The sequence below is a fragment of the Melozone crissalis genome, unplaced genomic scaffold, assembly GCF_028551555.1.
Source record: "Melozone crissalis strain CALT ecotype California unplaced genomic scaffold, PUWL_Pcris_2 ptg000045l_1, whole genome shotgun sequence".
Classification (NCBI taxonomy): Eukaryota; Metazoa; Chordata; class Aves; order Passeriformes; family Passerellidae; genus Melozone; species Melozone crissalis.
In genome coordinates this window covers 19,247,744-19,275,255 of record NW_026535823.1, presented here as the reverse complement: position 1 = coordinate 19,275,255, position 27,512 = coordinate 19,247,744, and the positions used below count along the sequence as shown (strand labels likewise).

The 27,512-nt window shown below is 37.3% G+C and overlaps 1 protein-coding gene across 3 annotated transcripts in view; it reads left to right on the top strand.

The window, feature by feature from the left end:
• Nucleotides 1-27,512, top strand: part of PRKACB (protein kinase cAMP-activated catalytic subunit beta) — a 74,988-nt gene that overhangs the window by 31,482 nt on the left and 15,994 nt on the right. For 2 of the 3 annotated variants that reach the window (XM_054286357.1, XM_054286355.1), the window contains 2 exons: nt 25,647-25,708; nt 26,618-26,746. In XM_054286357.1, the coding sequence (XP_054142332.1) occupies nt 25,647-25,708; nt 26,618-26,746 (191 nt within the window). Of the gene's footprint in view, nt 1-12,301; nt 12,652-25,646; nt 25,709-26,617; nt 26,747-27,512 lie in introns of those variants that run through there. The other variant, XM_054286356.1, reaches the window with a different exon arrangement.

Here is a 27,512-nt window from a genome sequence, read left to right as displayed (position 1 = left end):
GAGTAATCATGATTAGGATGGCCTATCCTATGGTGTGACCCCTGCCAGGTGAAGGATGACATTCCCAGTTATTAGCAGAAGACCCTAGATGGTGAAGCCTGTTTGGGAAAGGATCTGCTCTGGAGTCTGCAGTGGAGAAAGGCACTAAAGCACACAGTGGTACAGAAGGGTCACAGTATCCTTGTTCAGAAGGGTATGGGGTTGATTGGCACTGCTTTGAGAAAATGCTTTTAGTGGCAATTCACATTATGAAACACAGTGATTTTCAGAATGCATTTTTAATTACTCTTTGCTCTTATTTCTCTTTAGAGAAAATTAAAGGTAAATACAATATCAACTAATGGATATTCTTGTATCTAATTAAAAAGTAGCTTCAAGGTGATTTACTGTGGTTAACCTGTCACTTAAAAGTTTATATTACACTTAAAATTATTTCTTTATTTAAATAGTGTTACTGTGGAAAAGTTTATTCTTTGTGAAATCTAATGGAGTGAGCTCTATTACAAATAGCCAGCATAACAAAAACTTGTTTCTTAGAAAGAAAATATTTGCTTTTTAAACAAAATGCAGAATTGTTAAACTTCTCAGAATAAAACTGTTATGTATTATCAAGCACTCATTTTCCATTAAAATAAGAAAAAAACATTATGTGTAGCACAGCTTGTAACTTTTTCTCTGTAAGCTGGTAAAGGAACCTCCAGTTTCTTTTGATCTTTTTTTAAAAAAAACCTTTGATCATGATGCTTTGAAAGGGAAAATACAATTGAAAGGTTAAGGATACAATATTAAGGAATTATATCTTTGTGATATTCATATTGCATGTGGAGCTAGCATGCCATGTGAATTGTTTGACTTTGTTCAACAGTTGTTCAGAGAATTACAAAGATTGGTGTAATTTAACCACAAAAAAGAAGAGAAACACTGCATTTAATCTTGTAGTGTTTCTTTCCTGGAATGTGCTTCCTGCTTTCCTATGCTTTCAAACAAACATAAAACCAAATTAAATATACGTATAGTCATGATATTTATCTCATTCTTTGTAAATAGAAGAGTGAAAGATATCTTTTGACCATTCTGCCTGTCCAAGCTTTAGTTGTTTTGGCATTTGTTGTCAAGTAAAACTTGGGAATGCCACAAGGTGATGTGGACTGAGAAGCTAAGTGCCTGTTGCTTACTGGTAAACACATTTCATAAAGAGCCAAAGGCAAATGTTTAATTTTAAGATTTTTTTTTAACTTGGTGAATTATTTCTGTTATATTCAAATGTAAATACTATTTAACAATATATTCAGACTAATAATAAACAAATTCACCTTATGTGAAATAAACTATATAAATTAGCATTTTTAAATTAAAACCCTCCACAAATAGGGAAAAAAGTACGATCTGTAACCTTCATTGCTGCTTCACTAAGAAAAATAGCCAGTAATTAGAAGGTTGGTGTGTGAATTATTTCCCCTCTAAAAAATGAGATATTCAGTTGTGCTTGTGCAACGCATTACAAATGAATGACCAAGTACTTCTAAAATTTTCTGTTCGGTGTTACAGTTTTTTACCTCGTGCTTTGTTTGGTCTTAAACCAGCAGATGGCATTTGTTACTCCATTTAAGTGCATACTAACATATATTTTGTAAACACGGTGTAATTAACCTCAGTATATAGAGAAATCTTGTTTTCTGAGCGGTGCTTCTGATGCCTCTGCAGTCCTGCAAGTTCCTGTAGCTGAGATTCCCCTCACTTAGCACAAGGTGTGTTTGGTGAGCTCTGAAATGCCCTCTTAGACGTTCTCAGCCTCTTGTCCTGTGGCCAGCAGCATCCCCTGTACTTTTCAGGGCATAATGCCCATGTTCCACTCTAGCTGCTCTGGGGGACAGCGAGTGCTTCACTTGTTCCTCTGTGCTGTGGGGTATCTGAATCAGAGCAGGCTGGTGGGGAGGAGGGAGCAGGACCCTCTAGGGCAGCCTGCAGTCTGGTGGGGCACTGCAATACAGGGGCTGTGTAGTGGGGAGTGCATCTCTGCAGCACTTGGCCAAATGTTTTGTGCTGCAGACTGTACTTTATGAAAGCCACTACTGTGTTCTAATTTGCACTCTCTGCTCCTTCAGTCTATGAAAAAGCACTATCCCGTTTAATAGAGTTACTTTGGGTTAGCTTTCTTCCTTATTTGGATATTTTTCTAATTGAACCTAAGTGTCATATAATCAAGGAACACTCCAGTTTTGGAAGGAAAACAAAGGTATGAATTTCAAATACTTTGCTCAAGGTGGAGTCATTCGGTTTGGGTAATTTTTTTCCCCCTAGGAAGTGTGCTGGTGATTTAAAATGCAGATTGGCTTCCTGAAAGTGTTACTAAAATGTCTCTGGTTGCTCTAGTATTTAGCATTCTGATCTTTTACTGTGCAGTACAGATCTGATAGTGAAGTCTAGCTGCTAATATTGTGAATAATTTTTGCCTACAAAACTTCAGTTTAGGTGAACATTTTACTGCTTTTCTTTCTCTTCCTCCCATTATCCTGCATCAAAAATTATGTGTAAATATGAGTCTAGATCTCTCAGAGTTAATAATAATTCATGATGTGTGGCACTGTGATTCACAACAAATTATGCTTAATGTGTCCTAGGAAGGAGTTTTTGAACCCAAGTGGGGCAATTCCTTACAAGTTCCTTTAGCTCAGTAGCTAAACCAAGGAAGGACAGACCAAGCCTGTAGATTTTGGAAAAAGGAGAGCTGCTCCACCCAAAGCTTCCTGTAGCCAAGATCCTCTCCACAGCAGCTTTGCACCTGCAGGAGCCTTTGTGGTTCCTGTGAAAGTCAGATCTTCAGCATCCTTGTTCTGATGGAGAAGGACCAGGATGGAAGCAGAGAGCTTCTCCTTGGGCCCAGTCAGATACTGAGCAAACTGTCTGCATGGTTCTTCTAATTCAAGAACTTCATCTTACTCATTTTGGATCAATAACCCATTAATGCTCAATGTTAATCAACAGTAGTACTTAGTTTGATGTAAATTAGGTGGACCAAAACCTTTATTTGCTGTTAGGTTTTTCAGAGAGGCAGATTAACTGAGTTCATGCTAAATTGCTTCACAATTTAACCTAGGATTTTAATTTTAAAAGTCCACATACTTACATTTTTTTTGTAGACCTCATTGGTTCAAAAGCAGAAACAGTTTTCTCCTGGTAGATTACTATTTTGTGTAAACACAGTAAAAACCACTTACATAGTTACTTTCTCTTTTGCTGCAAAGTAAGAGTACAAAACTTCTGATTGGCTGTCAGGCTATCATAAATTGTGCTAGCAAGTAACTACAGAGGTTATTTGAGCAATGTGTGTGATTTGGAAGGGCATGGATACCAAGCAGATCTCACCAGTACTTTCAGATCTCCAGTACTTATGTGAAAGCAGCTGTTTCAAAGATGGTTGCTGGCTAACCTTTGTTTTACTGTGAAGCAGTTGGGTAATTTTTATTCACATTCTGCCAACACCCATCTTGCAGTCTCCGCTGTTGTACTGGCCAGCATCAGTGAGCACAGCACCTTGAAGGGAGCTGTGAGACAAGCACGGGGCAAGGTGATGTCTTAGGGGAGAAATCCAGCTGTCTTTGGCAAATTGGACAGTTTTGTTGAAGATTTGCCTTTTGTACTGAGAGAGTTCTCTGTCCCTTTATTGTCAGTGCTAGATGTGGGACTGTGACTACAAGGTATTTGATTTCAAGAAGACCAGATAATGTGTTGGTAGAAATGAGGAAACTTGATCTGCTGCCATGGTATGTGTCCACAGCACATACATGAATCACAACATCTGAGATGATGAATTTGTCAAATTATGACAAGAAAACTGATGGGAAGAGTAAGAACTTTTAGCCTACATATGAAAAATCAGATGCTGAATTTGACATTTTTATTCCTTTTTTTACTCCAAGTTCTCACTTATTTTTTTAATTCATTTTGTATCATCACGGTTAACAAGCAAACAATGCCGTTTGACCATGTGAGCTTAAATGAATGCTTCCTGATGAGAAGGTATTGAATGTGTGCTGCAGTTAAACTGGTGTACAGTAGATGCCAGTAGAGACCTATGGAGTGAAAATAGAACTATGACTGGTGTTCCCATAGCAACAACTTCCTCCTGGCGCTCCTATTTATAGCAGTGCTGCAGTCCCAGCCCCGGTGCAGCTCTCGCAGGGACTCTCTAGGAAGGGTTAACCTTGTTAGGAAGAATGTAGGCATACAGGCACACTGAACCTGGATGGGTTTGCTTTCTTGTGTTTTATTAAACAATGAGGTTGCTGGTTGTGTTTATTTTCGTTATGTACGTTTTGAAAAATCTTTGTTTCAAAATGGAGAGCCATCAAAGCTGTAAGCTGTGAGCAAATACTGCTCCTCCTTCCGTGTGTTTAAGAAGAAATGCAACCCAGTGGAATAGTGCTGGATTTACAGTGAAAATCAAAACACATCTGCTTTTTCAAGAGCCTTTTTTTGTCTCTCTACCCATAATTCCTTCTGAAATATGCATGCCTGGCAAGACTCAAAATGGATTGTGTTCAATTACATAATTTAGGATGAAAATGAAGGGGGGTTTTAAGTTACAAAAGGAATATCTGTATACTTTGTTTTGCATCATTTTCTCTCAAGGTTTAGCTAACAACTAGAAAAATACCACACATATTGCCTAAGGCTTATAGCACAGACACTCTAGGGTTTTTTGTATATATCATGTAAAAATTTTGAGAATCATTCAATACTTAGAAACTTTTTTTATTTTCAAATTCAAAATTCATCACTTAAATTATTTTCTTTTTATGAAATGTGTTGGCTGTGTCTTTCAACTTAGAAATACTTTATTGGTCAGTAAGAGACAAGCAAAATTTGGCAAGATCCCCAAGCTCTTAAAAATGGAGGATCCTTCACTAATACTTTGTATCAAGTAATTGCTCATTCCTTTTGTAATAAATAATAAATGCTGAAGTTGGATTTTTTTCTTTCATTTTTGAAATAACTGATGCATAAAGGAGAAAACGTGTTTCATCAAGTCATCAATTTTTAAAGCAAATAAGCAAACTTTCTTTAACCTCTAGGAAAAATAAGTTCTTCATTAGTCATTTATAAGGTTTAAGTTATTTTTTCCATTGATTAAAAAAAAAGCAGAAACTGTTGCAGTATGTCTGTTTAATACAGATAGAGGCCTCCTGTGAAAAAAAGCAATATTTCCGTTTAAAATAATATGTTTCATATGTAAAAGAAGATAGAAAATAGTATTTTTATTTTGAGAACTAGAAGATGAAACCAGAAAAATACTATTTCAAGATATGGAATTAAAGCCTAAATTTTATTTAGCTGTAGGTGATCTGAAATTTGGTTTGTATTACAAAACCATTTTTCTAAGTCCTGTTAAGGAATAGATTTAGTTCTCTTAAAAACTCTTGTTCTTGACTGCAAGATTCTCAGGGTTAACCTTCATTAAACACTAGAGAATGGTGTTATTTGTACAGTCCTGCTTTGCCTGAATATAGAAAAATGCACACATTATCCTTTAAAAATATTTCAAACGATTTCCAAGTAAAGTTACAACACATGGTAACATGCTGTTACTCAACCATCTGGGTCCTTTGAGGAGAGGAGTCTTCTCTCATTCTTAATCCTTCATTTTTAAGGCTTGACTGGTACAGTAGAGTTTCTTCTTAGAAATTGAGAAATACTGTTTTAGCAGGGATTATTAACAATAAATTGTCCACGTAGCTACCTGGTAGATTCTTTTTCAGCAAGGAGCTGGAAGATCTGTGGCTGGGTTATAGTGCTGTGTGTTGTAACATGCCACAGGGCATCAGCCCCTGGGAAATCTGCCCAACCAATAGATTGGCCACCAGGAGAAGTGTAAATGGCTTTGTTGCCTTTTTCAGCTTGGAGGACCACTATGTTAGCCCTTGTCCTTGGGCTAACTCCTCCTGGTGTTGCTTATTATAAAATTGGGGGAGCATTTTTGCTGAAATACTGTTTAAAATACCAGAATTTGCACATGCAATGTTCAAATTCAGAGTTGGATGGCTCAGTTTTATGTTACCTGTTGAATGTTACTGCTCTGAGTTTTTGACTGTTTTAAAATTTTGCCAAGATTTGGTGGTCAGAAGATAGCAAAAGTAAAATTTCTAAAGAAAATCAACATTTCAGTGTTGACTTTGGCTGCAAGAAATTGGAAGTTTATCTCTTACAGAACAGGAATTTCATATTCTCTCTTGCACGCTGTTCTTCCTATATAGCATACAATTTACTTGATGTAATAATTAATTGGAAGATCAGTGTGTCAATAAGATGAAAGATTAAGTAAACAGGAATAGGAAGTTCCATCTTTAAAAATCATGGACTTCATTTGGAGACATTGAAATCCATATGAGATGTTTGTATGGTAGCTTTTTGTACTGTCATTGGGCAATGCCAATCAATGCCAAGAATTTCCTAGATTAGAAAAGTGTATTACTATCTGTGAAAATGTTACCAGCACTTTCTTTTCATGTTTTATGTGTGCAGAAACTTCTGTAACCGTACACTGGCAGAAGTTCTTAAAATTCTGGCAAATTCAGGCTTTCTCTTAGGATTTCTTCTAAGAATTCTTTTTCGGTAACATGTTTTCACTTAAACCACTTACTTCTGTGATGTCAGAGTATGAGTATTGATGATTCTTATTTTGACCCCTGCCTCAAGTGTCCAGGCTAGACATTTGGGTGCATTAAGTGCCCTGAATTTTGATGGGCAGAGTTGCTCTGTGGCAGTTTCCACATCTCTCCATAGACTCGACATGGCTGGCAGACTGGAACTTAAGTAATGTGAATCTTGTAAATTACTGTCTTTCAGATCAGGGAAACAAAATGGTTTAGTTGAAGAGCTGTGTGAATGATAAAACAACAGCAGTGTAATGGCTCAGAACCATAGGAGAGCAGAGAGACAAGCACACCATCATACCAGGTAGCTTTGTTTACTGGAGAAAACAGCCAAGGTTAGAGAGAATATGAGTCTCTTGGAAAGAATCTCTCAGTGCCCAAGGACTTGTGGTGAGCTGCAGGGGGAGCACATCTGTACAATTCCAGAGAGGCACTTCAGCTCCAGAAAGATCACCATGCATGGAATAAGCATCTTGATGTTGTCTTAAATAATTTCTGTATTGTTGTGTGGGAGTAGCATGGCCTTACTCTGTGTTGGGTTATATATGGCATGGAACATATCCCCTCTGCCTGTTTGTGACCCCTGGTAAGGCAAACAGATCCTCATGATCTTCACTACGTCCTGTTTCTAGCAGAGAGCCTTGAACCAATGGGATGTTCTGGACGTCATAATTGGCCTTGGAACAGAGCAGGTGAAAGGCTGGAAGGCATGAGGTGGCCTCCAGGGAAGGTTGCAGCGCCAGACCCTGATGAAGGAGCAGCCTGGGCACCTCTGCAATAGCTGATGATTACCCGAATTGTCAGATGGCTGTGCAGAATGTAGGCACCTCAACAGTTGGTTCCAAATTTTGACCAGGGGCTGGAGAAAGAAGTTACATTTCCAGAGTATCTGGAGTATCTGGAGCCTGCAAGCACAGGGCATTCCTGGGCTTTGTGTAGACTCTAGAAATGTAATGGGTTGTGCTGGCTGAGGCAAATCACAAGTGTAGCAGTGCCCATGAGGAAGAATGTAGCCAAATTTGTAAAATCTGTCTGTTGGCATTTTTATTGTTTTATCACTGTCATGGGCAGTTTGTCAGCGTAGGGTTTTTTTCTGAGGCACAGGGCTGTTATGAAATGGTTATATAATGTCCAAGGGTGGGTATCTGCTGACATTTGAAAACTATGCAGTGAGAAGTATGGTGGTGAAAAATGAGAGGTATGTCTTTAACACGTATTGACTGTAAGACAGGAGACAGATTGTGGAAAACGTATTTCAATCTTTCTTAAGAATAGCCTAAAGTTTTAAAAAGCCACATTGTAGATGTGCAGAAATAGATGTGTTTCCATTTTCACAAAAATGTATATTTAGTATTATCCATTGTAAGCATGCAAAATGACATAATTTGCAAATAATTGTAGTGTTAAATACAGCTTTCAGTTTCTTTTCCTTGTATTTTGTGCCATTGAAAGTTACACTTTTTATACTTACTCCACAGTTGAAAATACTAAGATTTCTTGTGAAAGAATGGACTCTTACCAGCAAAATTTAAATGTGTTTGGTTCATTCGCGGAATAAGTAGAACCCAGTCTGAAAAAGTACAATGCAGTTGTGTTTAAATGTGCAATAGAATTCAACTTCTTCACTGATTTTATCCACAAAGGAGGAAAATAATATGTTTTTTCTTCCTCCAGTAATAAAATAAGTTTGTTCAGTAACTTCCTTGCTTAGGAAGTTGATTAGTTGAAAGCATGAGATTACTAAAGATTGGATTCCAGCTGGACATGTTTGCTGTGATGATGTGGTACTCCATCTTAATAACAGAAGAGGAACTGCAGAATAGTTACTTTTGGTTTTTTTCACGTGTGGTTGTGGTAAATGAAAAAATTACCTATCTGCTTTCTGATCTTTACTTCTAAACGGGTTGTTTGTAGTACTCTAACATAAAATATATACTTAAGTATGAACTTTAATGTGTTAAAAAGCAATGAGAATACATGCTAGAGAAATTATTGCTTGTTTGTTTTTTAAAAAACAAAACACTTTGAAAAGAAACTTTTCACTGTACAAACCAGTACATCATAGAGCTCAGTGCATCATAGAGCTTTCCTTAACAGGAAGTAGAAGAGAGTCGTGGTTAGCAAACACTGCAGGCAGGAAGCTCGGCACATGCATAGCTCTTAGTGGCGCTGGGGCGTCCAGCTCCCTTTAGATGTTTTCTCTTTTGCTTTTGTGAGTCCCTGGTGTGTGTAGATGGCAGGGCACAAGGAGGTCCCTGGCAGCCAGGGCACGGCCACGGCGCTGCAGAGACTGGAAGGGTTTGCTAACCGCCTCTTCCATAGGCACTCCAAGAATGGTGCACATGAGCAGAGAGAGGCTCTGGAAAATGAGAGCCAGCAGTGCTCTGAGTACACTGCCCAGTGGGATGCATCAAGTAAGTGTGGGGAGGGGTTGGTTTCTTTTATAGGTGGTTGCTCTTCAGTTTGCCTCGTGAATGAAGTGTGAACACTGATGTGTGATAGGTTCTGGGGCAGTTTTGTAATTCGTTACCTAAAGGTATTAATGGGAAGAAGAGCATATTGCATCAGGCAGGGGAAGATTGGGGCTGGTTCATGGACTGGTGGCTGGCAGGAGAATTTATCGTGCATTCCTTTTTCTTTCAAAGCACAGTTGACTTGTTTTGGCAAGCACCCACCCCAGTTCTTACTTCTAAATTACTTATTTTCAAATTAAATCAGTGAGTTCAGCAGAAGAAGAAGACTAACTAAAGACTAGAATGTTTAAACTTCAAAATAGGCAGACATTGCTGTGAAGATTAAAATTCTAATTAAAGGGATTTTTCATCATTCATAGTTGTATTTTAAGGGATATATACATCAGAAATGTTCTATATAGTGGTAAACAATATAAAATTGAGTTTGATTTTTAACTATTACATATTACCTTAGTGTGGGAATACTGATTAGCTAATTAATTTCTTAATTAGTGAACAGTTTACAGTATTATTTGTATGGATTCATATTTTCCATGGTTGTATTTTGAGTAATGAAAGAGATTTCAAAAAATCACAATCTAAATAAATTGACGTTTGATTTTCCTTTTAACTTTAAAGCTGTGTAGTATTTTGCAAAGCAATTCTTGTCTCTGGTTAAATACTCATTTTAAAATGTTACAATATGGTAATTTATGATAATTTTGTTCCAAATTTCAGATTCATTGATGGATTTGAGATAGCACAATTATTTCAGTTGAAGATAGGCCATGTTGGAAATTCTCAGCATCACAGTATTGCCATGAAAAAAATCAGCATTTATACTTCTTACTTGAAATTTAAAATATTTTATGAGTAGGGAGTGAATCTATTCTCAGAGGATAAGCCATAAACATGGAAACAAAAAGGTGTTAATGCAGTGATCTAAAATAGATTAAATCTAGGTCTCCCAAATGAGACAGGAAGAATTGAGTCGTTTTGTTGGGAAGATAAATGATGAAAGTGCATAAATTCTGAGCTTTCACTTCTCCATAATATTTTCAGCTTGGTAAAAATAGGCACATACTTGTGTTTATGAAGAAGCTCTTTTTTATGTAAATAGCTGTTTGGAAAAAATAACACTGAAGTATTTTTGTTTATATAACATGAAGAAAAAAACATGGTAATGACCTAGTGACACTCACAAATTGCGACCTGTTTTGTACAAGTCTCTTACTTTCTTCCCCTCTTCATAAGGCAGGCTTCCTAGTGTGACATGTTTGATGAGGAAATGGACTGTCGTGTCTCTTGATAAACATGGAGAAAATGGCTGTTCTGTGCTATTTTAAGTCGTAATTAAGCAGAACAGTTGCATGCAGTTTTCTGAGCTGAAGTTGCTGAGCTGGTAACTGAATGGTGGGTGACTATGTAGCTTTGGTTTTGGGATGAAATTCTGAATCTTCATCCTGAAACTCTACCTTCAATCTCTAGATTATTTTTAAAAAGTAATAATATAAATTACTGTAGGTACCCATGCACTGAGTTCACATTTAAAGGTTCTCATTTTGCTACCACTGAAGTCAGACTGATAGAGAAGAAAAGGGAGTACAGTGGAGGAAGTATTTCTGTCTACTCCTGACTTCTAATTAGATCTTCAGAAAAATCCATAATCACTGAAAATAGTTTTTAAAACATGAAAGAGAAACAAGGTGTTTGGGGTTTTTTGTTAATTTCATTTTGGTTGGTTTGTTTGTTTGGGGGTCATTTTGTTTTGTTGTGGGGGGTTTTTATATCCAAGAGTGCAATGTCTTAGAATTGCCTAGAGTCACTGAATTCAGCCTGTAGATTAATTTCCCAGAAAGTTTAATTAATAAGCAGTGTTTTGGAAACATGCCGGTGGTTTGTCTTGGAAGGATAATTGAATATTCTCAACTATTCTTTCAATATCACTGCAACTTAGAAATGTTAGTGTAAAGTTTTAGGTGAAGCTACTTAGCAGACAGCATGAATAACTATTGAAATTCAAGGCAAAAACACTCTCATTCCTGGAAAAAAATTGCAAAGCGACTTCTCAGAGTTTTTGTTGTTTTAGGCTTCAGGTAGAAACCATATGAAAAGGAAGTGGATGTATTTGTATCTTCTGGTGTAATGAAATACAATAGCAGGGCTGTTTCTTTTACAAGTGGTTTCTGCAGAAGCTCTGGGGTTGCTGAAGGGGAAGGAGCTTGTTTGGGTGGACTTTGGTTGTTAGTTGCTGTTGTCAGTGTTATGATTCGAATAAATTACCATGTGGTCTATGGCCTTTGGGGATTTTCAGTGGTTGGGTTTTAAACTTAACATCTTTGCTTTGTTATTTTGATATATAAGGCATACAGTTTCTCCAACTTGCCTTGGATACTTGGTTGATGCATGAAATTAATGTGTTTTGTAATGTCCTCAGAGTCCAGTAGGGCAGAGGTGACTCAGGGCACCACAGGCCTTGAAATCTGTTTTAAAAAGTTGCCTGAGCATGCATGTGATGGTACAGCCTGAACTGGTGACCAGGTCAGTTGTGTTGCACCGCCCAAGGGTGAAAGGGACGTGATGGGAGACATCAGAACGATGCATTTCATTCTTTGTTTAGAAGTCTTGACTGTGGCCACTTGCAAATATATGGAACCTACATTTTGGTTTTTGCTTTGTTTTCTTAGTTTCTTGTTGCTCTTTCAAAAACTGAAATGCAAAAGGAAAGGAGAACGAGGTTGCTTGATTTTGAATGTAGTGACAGTAAGATCAGCGTGTCTTATATTCTTGAACCAATAAGTGTTTTCCAAATCTGCATAAGAATATCAACAACTTGGATAACTGAAATGGTCAGAAGGGTCACCACTAGTGCATCTGCCATCTTCATAGTCTCTAAATTGAAAGTGGATGGGTGATAAACAATCAAAAGAATATAATTTGATCTCTGATTCAAAATAATACCAGCATACTTCCAAATACAGTAGAATGATTTATAGAGATTTAGCAGAATAGTTACTTGTATATGTGTGTGTAGAGAGAGAAAAACGCATGTTAAATATGAAATAATGTACAGCGCATACTGTATGAATTGCTTAAAGCTTTAGAATAACTACTAGTTGGGTACAAGTCAACAGATAATTCTGGTCTAAGGTTGCCATGGAAACAACCAGTGCTTGATATAATTGAGAACATCTTAAACCCTCCTGGTGTTTGCATGCTTTTTTCCCCTGCCATTTTGAGTTGCTTTAGACATGAATAGGTAGCATTGGTCAGAACAGTAGTAGTTAATGAGCAGAACCAAATACCTGTGTCCTGAATATTGATTTTGATATCCTACTGGTATCTTGTGCTTCGTAGTTTTTTGCATCACAAGGAGCTCATAAGGAAGAGCAGCTCTCTGGATTCTGTGTGCTCTCTTTCTGGTTAGTGTGTAAGTGTATTTAGAGATTGAAGCACTGATTTGGTAGAGATTAACATATTTCATCAACTGTTGGATTAATATTTGGAGCAATATGTTTCTGAAAACTAGCTCTTCAGCATGAATGGTAAGTCTTTTCTATTCCCTTTTGAGACGTTTTTTGTTCCGTCTTCACAATCAGGGAAAATCTACCAGGTTTCCCTTTCTTGTCTGCAGAGCTGCATCGACTGCTGGTTTCTTTGTTTTTGTAATCGACTCGCTGTGGGTTTCTATGTAAAATTATTAGTCTTAAAGATTTGCAGCTTTTTATTAAACAGCTTGCTTTGCATGACTGGTATTTAGTATTTTAAATATTATTTTAAAGGTTTCTTTTGGAAATATCCGATTTGGGCAATTTTGTAATTGAATATATACATGTCTGTTCACTTAATTTTCTGTGTCACTCACAATAAATTATTTTCTGTGAATTTATACAAATCAGAGAGGCCTTCTGAAATTATTGTAATCATCACCTGCAAATCTAAACAGGCTTTTGTTTTTTGTCTGAACCAGCTTATTCTGCTATTATTTTTAGTCTTCCAAATGCTGGGATGGCAGAATAGTTGAGGTCATTCATGGAAGTAAGGGAGGGGAGTCTCATTTGAAATGAGATACTGTAATAGATCTAGTAAACTTATCAGGCAGATATTTACTTTCCAAAACCACTGTGTCTAGTTATTATAAGGTACTTTGAATATAATGGAGTTATGAAGTGCTATAGTCCTTCTTGTAATGTTATTGAAAGTTATTTTTGTCAATATATAGACTGTAAATCTGTTTTCTTAGAAAAATATATCCTTTGAAAATTGTTTTCAAAAAGCCCAAATATGCTAGTTATGGAAATGATGCCTGATTGTTTCAAACAGATAGTCTAGAGCTTTGGAAAATGACTTGAAACAGATTTTATTGAAAAGAAAGAGCAGTTAATCATGTATGTGGGGAGTTTGTGTGCATGTGTGTCTGTGTGGTTTTGCTTAATACTACAAATTTAAAGGATCATTTATACAAAGATTTCATTTATGTGCATGGCAGGGAGGCGTTATCCCACTGCCTTATCTAATATCAGCTTATCTATACTTATCTCATACAAACGTGTTGAGGTCATCTTGCCCAGAATGGAAAGTGTGGCTGTCATTTCCTTGGTGTACAAAGTACAAATGTCAGAACCGATGCCGTTATTAAGGCAGTGTTTCAGTACTTTGTACCTACACTATGGAGATTTGTGGCACAGCATCATTCATGGCTGCTTGAATAAACCCAAATGCAGGCTGTCCCTGAGAGTGCTGTCCCAGCCCCGGGTGTGTGCTCCCCACATCCCCGCAGGGATGCTGGCAGGTGGAGCCCAGCAGGGAGCTGCTGTGGCCACATTGCCCCGCAGGGACACGATGGCGTCCCGGCATCCCCGCACCACCTGCCCTGCTCAGCCTCCGGGAGGGGGGAAGCGACAGCCTCTGCATTTCCTCCATGTCACAGCCACTCCTCTGCTCATGGAGAGGTCTCTCCTGGGGTCAGAAAGTCTCCACTTTTCACCAGCTGGTACCAGACTGGTTTTTCTATCACATTTTGCTCTGTTTCTCTTACAGTTAGGTCATAGCCTCCATAGGAATTGAGATTTGTGGAAGTCAGCTCTGTGAATTCTGAGTTTTGGGTTTTTGTTTGAATATTCTCTTATGATTTATGAGTCATAAAGGAATAAATTTCACACAAGCTAGGTGAGAAAGAGGTTATAGTTGTTTATAACCTCAACAATTATGTTGGTTTTTTGTTTAGTGGTGTGAGTTTTTTGGGGGGTGGTGGTTCTTCTTAGGGTTGGGGATTTTTTATTTCCCCTGGGGGTTTATTCTGCAATTTGCATCTGTAGATTCTATTCATCTTGACATGCAGGCTCCCAGTTCCATTAAAACATAGAAATAAATAGGAACAACTTTTAACAGGTGTCAATTCCCAATCAAAAATACCTATAAATTAGTCTAATTTTGACAAGGGAAAGGCAGCTATCTCCTGCTCCATCAAGATTAAGTCTTTGCTGTAAACATTTCCCTATTTAAACCACTTATGCTTTTCAATGCATTTTTGTGGCTGGCTTCACTGCAGCAGTGTTACATTACACCCTGTCAGCAGATAAAATCAGATGCTTTCCTTGAGAAAGACGGCCAAGATGCAAGTGAAACCTTGATGAAAAAAATTATGTATTTTCTTCAATTGCAAGTACAAGTGGCTAATTTTTTCCCCCTTTTATTTCTTCCTTTTTTTCCCTCCCCAGAAAAGGTCTAGTTATATGCTTAGATTTTTTGTTTTCTAGAAAGACTCAAAGGAAAAGGTGGTTTTCTATTTCTTTGAAGTTGGACTTTTGTTTTGAACAGCTTGAACAGATAAAACTGTAAGGTCAAGTAAATAATAGCCCCAGCTCCCAGGGGTCAAAGGTATAGTCTGCTAAATCTTCTGTTTCACTAAGAATAGGCTTAAAATTCTGAAGTGTCACTAATTACATGATTGGGCTACTACTTTCCAATACTGCAAATAGACGTAATTGGTGATACAGACATTTGGACTCAAAAGACAGTCGCCAGATGTATATGGAGACAGATGGAGCAGTGCGTGGAAAGGGCGTGAGCCACGCTGATGGACTCTGCTGAAATATTGCCCAGTTTAGTGCACACGAGAGCACAGGCTTGTGTAAGGAGTGAAGGGTGAAGGGAGGTAGTATAAATACATTAGTTATGTGCACTGAGAACATTTCTAACAGCAAGGGGCAATAAGCAGCAACTGATTATTCCCACTGCTCAAAAGCCTGTTAAAAATGGAAGAATGCCATGGAATTTCTGGGTGCCAGAACCATATATCTTCCTATGAATGTCTCATGGGACTAATGCTTTCTTCTTTTCAAAAATTCCCTGCTGTTACTCATTACCCTCTGACAGCAAACTACAGCAGTTTCTTGGTGTTAACTTGGGTTTGTGTTTTATTCTAGTTCTTGTACAAAATATTTGAAAAAGACAAGACAAAGACTCCTGCATTTACATAATTCATGAAATATATCCACAAAGTGAACACAGTGCTTGGTTTGGGGTAGAAGCAAAAAATGAGAGTAACAGAATTGAGATTTCTTCCAAAGGAAAGGGTATTTGGTATGTTGTAGTCTTGAACTCTGACTTACTCTAGTCACTATTACATTACTTTTGTATTTTTTTATCAGAAATATTTGGGTTTTGCCCTCATTTTTAGTTAACATCTCAAATTGTTTATATATTTGTTGCTGGTTACTCGGAGAGTTTCTGCTAGTCCTGCTGTTGTAGGCCAAAGTTCACAGAAGTTTCCCAGCTTTAATTGTGGAGGTTCTTCCAGGTAGTTTTGTAACTTGCACAATGTTTTTGCTGTTTTTCTTTATTCATCTTTAGCTGCTGACAGATAGCCCAGCCCATTAAGAATTAATTTCTTAGGTTTAATAGGTTTAATTTCTTCAGCTTTTTTTTTTTCAGGGTTTGCAGTTCAGTTCTATGCATGCCTCTATTTGGCATGCCTCTATGCCAAATAAGTGCTGAATTTACCCAGTTTCTCTCTAAAATCTCATTCTTTATCAGAATGGATAATAAACCTTCTTACCTACTTTTTACGTGCCTTAATCCTGAGACAAACAAAAATTTGTTATTCACCCAGTGTGTTGAATTGTGAAATGTGTTTATTTACATAAGACTTCCTTATTCAGGAAGCCTGTCTCTGCTATTTAAGGGTATAAATGAACTTCTCCTGCTTGGCTGGTTACTGCAGGCAACCCTTTCCTGTAAATATTGAAAGCATGTTCTGAAGGAGATATGTCAGTGCAGCAATGTGTCAGAAGCCCAGATCTTGTGAGGAGATGAAGAACTATTTTGCTGATTTACCCTGACAGCTGTGAAGATGTCTTGCTGATCCCAAAGTATATATATGATAATTTTTGTGGAGTTTTAAAAATGCAAGGGCTGGAACAAGATAGCTTGTGGGAAGTGGGCTTAGACATAAGTGCCCATAGACCAAAATTGTTGCATCCACTATTATTTTTATACCTTGTATTAAATATTTGAAAAAAAGAAAAAGCAACAAAATAGTTTCTCTTCTCAAATAACTTTTTAAATGCATCCATACAGTGAACAGCCCCTGCAGTTGTTTAGTTTGGAGTATAAGGAAGAATTTAGTTTAGTAAAACTTCTAAAGGTTACTTTTAAAAGGAAGGGGTATTTGTGCATGAGTGTGTGTGGTATTATTCCCTGTTTGCAGGGAGTTCATTAGTCAATATGCAGATAAGATCAACTACCTGCAGATTTATGTTTACTGTTGCTAATAATCTAGCCATAAAGCCTGGTCTTAGGGATAGCTGCACGTTATCCTTTGTAGTCACTGAACTGCTGCAGAGAGGAAATGTGGGACAGTGATATGGAGAGGAAAGTGGGTGCTGACCAACTGGCAAGAATCTTAATGGTGCAGAGAGCTTAACTAGAGGGAATCTGCAGCAGGTGCTGAAAACATTTTTCTTGGTAAGTGATTTTGACTGTAATAGGAAAATCTGATTAATTTGTGTATTTGTATCAACTACTAGAATTTGTTTAAAACCTTTACTCAAAAATATGATACATTTACAAAATACTTTATAGTAGTGCCTTAGAAGATGTTGTTCTTGGAACTCATTCTTAAACTGTATTCTTTTTTTTTTCTCCCCACATGGTAACCATGGAAATGTATGCACTGCAGGAACAAAAGATGTTTCAATTTTGACAATTGTCACACAGTTTTCAGCTTTCTTTGTTGTATTGTTAATACCTGTTATATTTCACACAGGAATGTGGTCTTTTACACTACAGGTCCTGTGATAGTTGTAACATTTTAGATTATTTGCTGGATAAAGTTCAACAACTATAGAGGATGGTACTGCACAGCTGCACCTTAATTCCTAATTGCCTACTAAGTTCCTCAGAGGATGACAATTGATGGCAATATTACATCTTAAGATTCCTCAGTTACATGTTAAGATTCTTCACATAGATTTTTTTCTGTATGAGCAAATTTTTTAAATGGGGAGTGTTATGTACTGCATTTGAAAGTAATTGTGTTAAACACATAATTCATTAATTTTAAATTTTAAGATAGTGGAATTATTCAATACAATAATTGAAAACCAATAACTTGAATTTAGAATTATTTCTCAGAAGCCTTTTCTGCAGTCCAGGGTGATGTGTTCATGGTTCTGTCATGGTAGCACAAGCTGATACCCTTTCAGAAAGGAGCAGTTCTGTCCCCCATATTTGCCCACTCACCTCGGGAGGAGCATTCAAGAGAAGAGGAGGGAGCTGCTTCTCTGCTCATTCCCTGCCTTCTGCCCATTGCTTTTTAGTCTGGGCTGGTTCCCTGGCCTGGCTTGCAGTCAGACACGAGAATGCTTTTGCTCTTTCAAGGAAGGTCCTTAGAGAAATGCAGGAGTGAATGACCGTGGGAGGACAGGACTGCTGTGGGGGTTTTTTCAGCCCATACTGAACACTGAACTGTAGCCTGACAAACCAAACTGCTATTTCTTGGAATTTAAAGCCTCAAATCACATGGATTGTTGCAAGAGAGGAAGCAGATTTACAAATGTGTCATCTCCTTCAATTTATGCTTCAAGGGCAGGAAGAAGGTATGAGTGAGACTCCGTTCATTAAGCCAAATCCTAGTTTTAATATATTCCAGAACTAATTGAATGCTAGTTCTAAATGACCCACTTAGAGAATTGAAACAAAAACCTCAACTCTAATCCATCAGCAAAAGCTTGATAATAGCCCTTTAATTTGAAAGGGAAGCTTGGGTAATAAAGAGGGGTGGCAGCCTGAAGGACCAAAATACCTAAAGGTGGGGTTGAACAGCTCTCAGCCACCACGAATCTGCAGGAGGCTTTGTCACATCCTATACATTGATGCTCAGATGAAAATATTCTGCTTGTCAGCATTGACAAAGTCTTGCATATCATTATTACTTTAGGATTTGAATAACAGATCCTAGGTTGGATCATAAAGTTAACTGCTATGGTGCTTTTGGCATTTATCTTCTGTTGAGGGAGAAGTCACTTATTAAAGTATGTGTTTGTAAATTTTGATGAACATTGGGTCTGGAGGAGCTTAATCTTTTAGATTAAGAAAGTAGAGCTTTATCTCACATGTGTATTTTTTTGTGGAAAATGATTCAACTGGGGCATGGGTGCATGTGCAACTCTGCTGGGCGGTGCTAGTACAAGATTTGATTGTGTTTGTGACTGAAATTCTACTGTTTTGCATTTGACTTTACTGATTTACATTACACATTTTGGGGGGGGGTTTAAACAAAATTTCAGGGATTCATGTCCTAAGTGACTCTGTTATTTGGGTTTGATTCTCTCTCCCCAGAGTGCCCCCCCCCCCCCCCCTTATATTCTATTTTTGGCATTAGCAGGGTTTGCCACCTCTGAAGCAGTACTTTGGTATTTAAGAAAAGATCAAGGGAGAAAGACTGAGCATTGGATTTGAAAATGAAATTAATTATATTGTCTATAATAAAAATAGAAGGAAGTCAGTCTGACTGTGGCAGTTGTGTGCAGTAGAGTATCTACTGCTCAGAATTCAACAGAGATCAGTGTTATCTCTGATGGCTGAAAACCTGGCTCCTGTTCTGATGTGTCTTAATCTGTCACATCTCTTGTACAGGCTGTTGCTGTGTAGCCAGCCAAGTAAAGCAGTGAACTGGGTTCTTTACAGAGCTCTTAACTCTTTTAACTTTGCTTTTTGGAAATTCACAAAATACTGTTTAGCTCAAAACATGAAAATCATGCACAGGATTCAAATAAGATTTGTGCCTGTGTTTGAAAATTGATTTGTAATGGATAAGATCAATTTGTATTTTACAATTTCTGCACACTTTAAATTAACTCCTGAATGTGCTCCTACAAAGATCAGATTTTAGTGCCTTTTAGTTTTTAGGCACAACAGCTGTAATTGGTCTTAATTTACTGTTTTTTCCTGTTTGTCTCCCTTTTTCCCACACCTGTCTCTTTTCCTATTTCTTCCCCATTCTTTCCACTATTCTATAGAAAAGTTTACAGTGTACAGTTGATAATTAGTGCTTCCATTTTAATAGTAAGATTATATTCAGTGAAAAACAAGCTTAATTCAGTTAATTACTAATTAGTAGATACATAATTCTTACATGATCATGTAGCTACTCAGAACTTTCTGGTTTTGTATTTCAGCAATTGGGCTCTTTCAGAAATGCTCTGTTTGGCTCTTTGTTTCTGGGGATTGTTGGGTTTTGATTTTTGGGTTGGATTGATTTGGTTTGGTTTGTTTTTTTAACTGAAGAAAGGGTCTTACCCATTTCAGCTGGGAAGTTGGTTTGCTCTGCATCACCTGTGTTTACCATAATTAGTGTTTATAGAGAAATATGAAGTCGGAACCTTGCTCTTGAAGTCAAAACCTGATAAATGAGATATTCAGTTGAAGCAGTTCATTGATCCAGCCTTGGCAGAAACAAGGCAGACTCCTTGCTGGTCAGCTCTTCACAAGAAGGCTGGTGGCTGTGCTCTCTGCAGCGTTCAAAAAAGGTGGACTTGCCCTCAACCAGGCTTGTATCACCTGGACTTTTTTCACCCACCATTTTTATATTGTGAGAAGCAAAGTGTTTTGGTTTTGTTGACAGTCTGTTTCAATGATATAATTTTAGTTTATGCTTTGAAGTATTTTCCAGCTATTAAATTGTTAACTGGTGCTCACACTGCTTCATCTGAGTGTATAATAATACTTAACACTTAGCTGTGTTCATTTTGAAACACTTGCCAGGGCAGAGAAACCTTGTTTTGAGCCCTTTTTATTACTCCTGCTAATCAAAAGAGAAATATTTAAAAATTTAGACAACAGGTTAATAGTGTAAGAATGGGACTTAGAACCGGAATCAGAAGCTTCTCATTTGCATCTGAAATATGGTACCAAAACCACAGATATCTATATACATCTTGATAAAGTTTAAGGCTATAAATACACTTTTTATAAAAATGAAATATACATTTACCAGAATCTCTTCATACATATTCATTTTTCCATTAAACTATTTAATTAAATAGCCCATTTAACTTCAGACTTCATATGATTATATTGCAGTTTTGGAAGAAAATTTGAATTGTATTTTGATAAAGGGCATTTTAAATACCAGACAGAGATTGGCATTTAGCACAGCAGATGGGGGTTTGTAGTGGTGCCCAGTGTTTAGTCTTAATCAGTTTAGTTCTTGCTTTCTTGCTGTGAATCCTAGCCAAATACTTTTTTTTTCCCCTTACAAAAAAAAAAAAAAAATCCTGGCTTGCTGGCTCTTGTGGGAGATGTGATTGAGAATAACAAATACTGTGTATGTGGGAGGTGGGAGAAAGGCAGAGTAACTCATGGTAACTCTCAGGACTGCTCCATCTGTGACCCCTTTCCCTCTGCTGTCATTGCAATCCTGCAACCGAGAGGTCTTCACCCTCTTGATTTTTTTCAGGAACTTGCTTCTGATTCACTTGCCCTTAAACTGTGTTTTAGGTCAAAGTACTCATTACAGTATTCATATCCTTAGTTAACAGGTTTTTTTATAAGCATGTTAACTTTTCATAGAAAAGTTGATCAATAAAACAAGCAAACATATTGTGAACTGTGTGAATATACCAATAGAGACCAATCTCCTCTTGTTTGGATGTGGGCTCAGGGGTGTTTCTGTTTTGCATGTAGCGGAGTTTGTTCATTTGTTCAGGTGTTGTTGGTTTGTATGCTTGGGGTTTTCTTTAATTCCTCCTATGCTGGCATTGCTTAGAAGCCTCTGGGTGTTGGGTTCCTCTTCCCTTAGAACACTGCAGACTTTCCTGCTTATCCTCCTGTTGCCTTGGTTCCAAGTACAGCTCTCCACAAGCGCCCTGTGATATGCAAGGGAGTAGCTGAGGCCTCGTGTTGCAGTGGTTGTAGCACTGCTTCTCACCAAGGTGAACCAGAGCAGGCAGAAGGTGTGACTGCTTCAAGCCATTCACTTGTGGTCCTTGGCCATTATTCCATTTCTTCCCACCCTCTTCTGAATCTCACCAAATGTCCTGCTTTGGGTGTTTGCGCTGCAGAGAACCTGCCTCTCCTGCCAAGGCTTGCTCATGCTGGTCGCAAAGGGCTGGGTTTGTGCAGTGTGTTTGTGCTTGCCTGATCCCTGGACAGCCGGTGGGTGCATCCTCTCTGCTTCCAGCTGGTGTCCTTCCTGCCATGTTCAGTTGTTTCTGCTGTGGTCCTTGTTGTGCTGGTGCTGTTACCTGTGCTTTGCTGTCTCCTCCTAGTACCTTCCTTTCTTGAGCAGCAGCTCTCCTGCTTTGCTTTCAGCCTCCTGCACTCCAACTTCCCCTGTGCCAGCAAACCCCATCTGAGCAGTGTTTGTTGTTGGTCTGTGCAGATACTCCTTGCCCCACTCTCATCTTCACTTTGCTCAGCCACAGACAAGTGATCCTTGCTCTTCAGTGTTTATGGGAACCTGTATGTCCACATCCTTAGCTCCTTTTTTCTGACAGCTTTACCGAATTAAATCACGCTCATATGGTGTCCACACCAGATCCCTGTGTACATTCCACTTTGCATACGGTGACCTCAGCTGTGCAGATTAGACTTCTCAAGTTGCTGTTATTGGGTAATAGGATTGAAATCTGATTGAGATTTTTTTATTTTTTGGAGACTGCTTGCCACTTCTTTGCTATCTACCACATGCCATGCAATTCACACATGCTGTCTTCTGGAACAAAGTGCTAAGTAGTGGGAAGATCACCCGATTACAGGTTTTATTGTGATCCAGCATGCTGTGATGAAGATAGATACACTATTGTTAGCAACAGTTCCGTGGATGTGTATGTCTTGGAATAGCTTAATAATTAAAGATGCCAACTTGATCTCCTGAAGTTTTCTAAGCTGTGCTTATTTCTGTGATGCATCATCTTTTTTTCATACTGATTTTAGCTGCCTTTGGTGATTTTTTTTCTTTCTTTGCTCAAACATTCTGTGATTTAACATGAGTCATTCTGTCTGTGTGGGAAAGGGCTGGTTTATTACAGGGTCTGTTCTTGAGTGGGGAGGGGAAAGGGTGGAATGTATTTGTGTTTTCTATGTGTTTGTTGTGGAAATGCATAAAACTTTTTTTTCTTCTTCTCTTTCTTTCCTCTCTTCATCATCTCATCTGTGTGGGTGAATGTTCCTGCAAACCCTTGGGGAACCTATAGAGACGTTTGGTATGCTCATTCCTTCATTAGTGCCCAAAGTCACAGATGCTAGGTACAGTTTAGACTAGAAAAGCAAACAAGAGCCACATCATCACAATGTAAGGTGGCTAAAAATGTGCACTTGAGGAAAACCTCTAAGTCATCATCTATTACACCTATTTGTTTGCATCATCACAGTAATACCAATGGCCACTGCTACCCAGTTGGCGTAAATTTTGATTCTGCACTTAAAAGTAGAAGTTAAATGTGTTCTCCTCTAGCAAGAGCTGCTGTTTTGTGCTTGAGAGATAATTTTCAAAAGTTCAAATTCCAAGTCGTGTTTTGAGAAATGACAGAAGTGCATGCACTTAAATTGCCTAAGTTCTGTTTGAAAGCACCTGCGGAATTGTGTTGAGGTGTAGGAGCCCAGGTGACCTCTGGAAGTGAGAACCAGACATAATTCAATGTACTCTGTCATTAGGAAGAAACTGATTTTAATAAAACTGAGCACAAAACATTAAACTGTTTTTAAAAGATAGTGATTTTCAGATATGTTGTTACCTTTGAGTAGCTTTATTTTGGAAATTTATGTTCAATGCTGCTTTCTATGAAAAGAGGGCCAAAGTAAAGTAGAACAATGTAGGAGTTTTGTTGCAGGAGAGCTTGTGGCTTAATGGTATTCTAGAAATGAGAGATTTTTCTCATGAATCCACAATTTGAATATTTCCAGCTGGATCACATTTAGTTCATAAACAGCATTCTTTATTCCATAAGTAGAACAGAGATAAAATGACTGTAAATGTCATTGTATATTTTTATAAATACTGAATAGATACTGAATAGTCATACTTCTATGTGAAATAAGTGGCAACATAAAATATTTATTTATATGAACAGAGATGGCATGAGGGATATTTAAACATATGTACTGCAATGACATTAAAAAAAAAAAAGCAATTACTTTGTGTTAATGTTCCCTTCTAAGCTACAGCCGCTAAAGTTTGAAGGCTCAGCTCTTTGGTAATCTTAATGATTTTCCTGGGGTTTTTTTCTTGTCATTAAGAGAAAATATTTGTGCTACTTTGACATAAATTGATGTTTGAATAACTGTATCAGTATTCCTCATTTGATCAAGTCATCTCTGTTCTCCTAATGGAAAAAGGATCATCAAACATGAATTTGGACATTGCTAGTTTCCGGTTTTTGTGTTGAAAATTATTTCATGCCACAGGAAATCCTGTCCTATCTTCAAATTAGGATAATTAAAAGTCATTACATGAATAACCTCTATTACTTATAAACAAAGGAAATATTTTCGACGCACAGGATAAATACATTCACATTTTTTGCTGATTAGCTACTAAAATATTTTTAACTCTCGGTTTTAATGCCATTTTACCAGTTTCTTTGATACAAACTGTTTTTATTGCACTTCTTAACCATAAGTTTAGAGTACTGAATATGTTCCTCCTCTGTGATGTTGCTTGTTTCTCTTCAAATAACATTGCTGAGTGGATATCATGCTTTAAACACTTTCCTAATGTTGAGGTCAGCCAGAACTTTTGACAACTTCTATGAAATTACCATTTTATTTAGTGCTCCTTCAGAGCCAGTGGTAGTGGGAGCCATAAACCTCCTTTGAGTGTTTTGTGATAATCAAGTCCCATAGCACACCCAAGAAGGGGGTAAAAAAGGAAAAAAAAAAATTTACACCCAGCCTTGTCCAGGGCTGCTGCTGTTTTTACTGCTGCTGGAAATGTACCAGTATAAGAAGAGTATTTTTGAAGTTTTCTTTGTCAACATTAGTATTCACTGAAAAGTGCAAGGAAGTTCTGATTCATCAAGTGATTTGTTTACAACCTGTTATAAACCTAATTTTTTGACTGTCAGAATGTAAAATACAGTTGCTAAAACACAGAGTGCTAGATATTGACCAGAATAATCTTGGCATATTGTGGTGTATTTTTAGCAATTGCTTGTGGCAGAACGTCACAGTACAGAAAAAACACTGTTATTAATGTTGTATTATGTGAAATGATTCAGAGAACACACAACCAGTATGATATTTTCTTGATTCTGTGACTCTTTCAGAACCACAGCAATGTCTGAAACACCTCCCATTAATGACTATGCATGAAGTAATCCACGTTGATCTGGCTGAGCATTGATATTCAAAAAAAAGAGAACAGCTGAGAGATGATCTGAACAAAATATTTTGGTGCACATTTTAAACAGTCATCCAGAATTTTGCCATTGTACATTCCTTCAATTTAAATGGAAAATCAATATTAAAACTGCATATTCTCTGACTGTGGGCATGCCTAATGTGCAGTGTTGTTGTAGCCCTGTTCTTTGTCTTTGCTTGCAGTAATGCTGTCCATTTTGTCCTTGAGCTTGCAAACAGCCTTTAAATAAAGGTGATGAGGGGAAAAAGCAATGAGATTGACATTACACTCAAGCAGCTGAAAGAGAATGCAACATTTAAAGAGATAAGAAGTCAATCTTTGTGGAATGGCTATTTATAAACGTCAGGTGTTTGGTTTTTTCCCAGCTGAATTAAGAATGTCTGACATCACCTTAAAGCCTGCTTGCCTATAGAGTATTTGAGCTATTAGAGCTGGTAAAGTTTAAGTAATTTGTGTAGAATGATGTAGTTACTCCAGAAAGCTTAGATATCACCTGGAGATAGAGTAGAAGTTCTAGAGGCATTAATGCTTGCTTTCATCCATGGTGAAAATAGCATATTATCAATTGAAGAAAGAAGTTGATAATGAAGTTTATGTATTTTGTTAACAAACCATCTCCATTGCACTCATGATGAATTATATTAATTAAAATGTACCTTTTTTGTGTGTTTTCAGTGAAAGAGTTCCTAGCCAAAGCCAAAGAAGACTTTTTAAGAAAATGGGAAAGCCCCCCTCAGGTATCAGTCATTTAAGCATTCAGTAATTTTCTGTGTTGCATTTTTTGGATAATGTTATCAATATGTTATCAGTCTGTAATGAGTACTGCAGAAATAATTTTAGTGTGATTTGTAAAGGATTTTCAGGTTGTTTTGATAGCAGCTTTGTCACTTTCATCAAAGTTTATCCACAAAGACTCAAATCTTCTCCAGATTTGAACTGATAAAATGCTCCCACTGAACAACATTTTCTCTTATGAGAATGATGTTCACAATGAACATGACAAGACTCAAAATCTATTGGCATGTTTTTAGTTGGCTTTTTTTTAATAACCAGAAGCATTGGCACATGTGTAATTTACCATGTTAATAATTTCTGCCATGCTAGTAAGTGGAATTAAGAGTATTAAGACTACTGCATAGTGCTTGGGAGCTGGTTAATGAGCTTGTTAGAGTGAAGTCTTGTAAAATTTGGGATTTTGGGTAAGTCCTAGTGCAATATTTGAGATGCTATGGAAATGAATGTCTGAGAAAATGTACTTGGGGATGTGCTCTTCAGACAGCTCTCATGTAGAACTCTCTCTAGAGCTTGGGGTCTTTTGCATGTTCTAATATTCTTGATCATGAAGCGTGAAGGGATTATTTATCTGCATGTTATATTCATGATCTGTTTACTGCTAGATGTCCCTTACTAAGCATGTGTGGACAGCTGTATGGACAAATTACAGAAATGTTGGTTCTTCTGTTTCAATGAGTGCAATGTAAAATCTCTTTTTTAAAATTTGACTGATATCAAATTATAACAGTATAGTTGGCTATAGTTATCTTTGTTAAATGTAGTATTTCCCAACTCTTTTCCATAACTGAATTCATACAGTTAAAATTCTCTTTGGTATTATTGTAAACAATGTGATTATATCCTACATATAGAATACTGCTGGCCTAGATGATTTTGAGCGGCAAAAAACCCTTGGAACAGGATCATTTGGGAGAGTAATGATGGTGAAACATAAATCCACAGAACAGTATTATGCTATGAAGATACTGGACAAACAGAAGGTTGGTATAATTCATTGGGGGTTTTGTGCTACAGAAGAGTTTGATTTTTTTTTTTTTTGCATAGAAAACCCCTTTTTTTGCATCTAAAGCATTCTCCTGTTATAATGGTGTCTAACTTGTATTTTTAAAAAATCTAATGAAGTTAAAATGACATTCCAGCATAATACAAATAAAGGCAGCCCAGCCATTTCCACCTATGTGGAAATGTGCCTCAGCATTACCTCAGCATGGCTGGTGGCATCCTGCAGCAGAGCATCCCAGTGGTGCACAAAGAGTCCACCACCAAATTTCAGAGTCTCAGCTGTTTTTTTACTTTGAACCCTTTTTTTGTGAATGGCTGAGTTGTGATTACTGGAGGAGTTTAGGAAATAACATCTTACTTCAGAAAGCTGCCATAAAAATACTTCAAGAGTGTTTTGTTTTTTTTAAGTTAATTAAATTCATTATTACCTCTCAAAATTGGAAAGTTATCTGGAAAAAACAAAAAGGTCATATTTTTAACAATTGCAGTGGACTTGCAGTAAATGATTCCCAGGATTATAAAGATGTTTGCATCCAGACATCAGTCTTCTTTCATAAATTAGATGGTTTTGTATATAATAAGAAATCTTGATGTGTTCCTTTATGAAATACCTGTTTTTTCAACTTATCTTAGCATAATTATTTTTTATGTATTCTATTAGAAATATATTAGTAGCTTCCATTAATTGTTAGAAAAATAAAGAATACATTTCTGTCTCTTTGTTTATGACAGAAGACATACAGC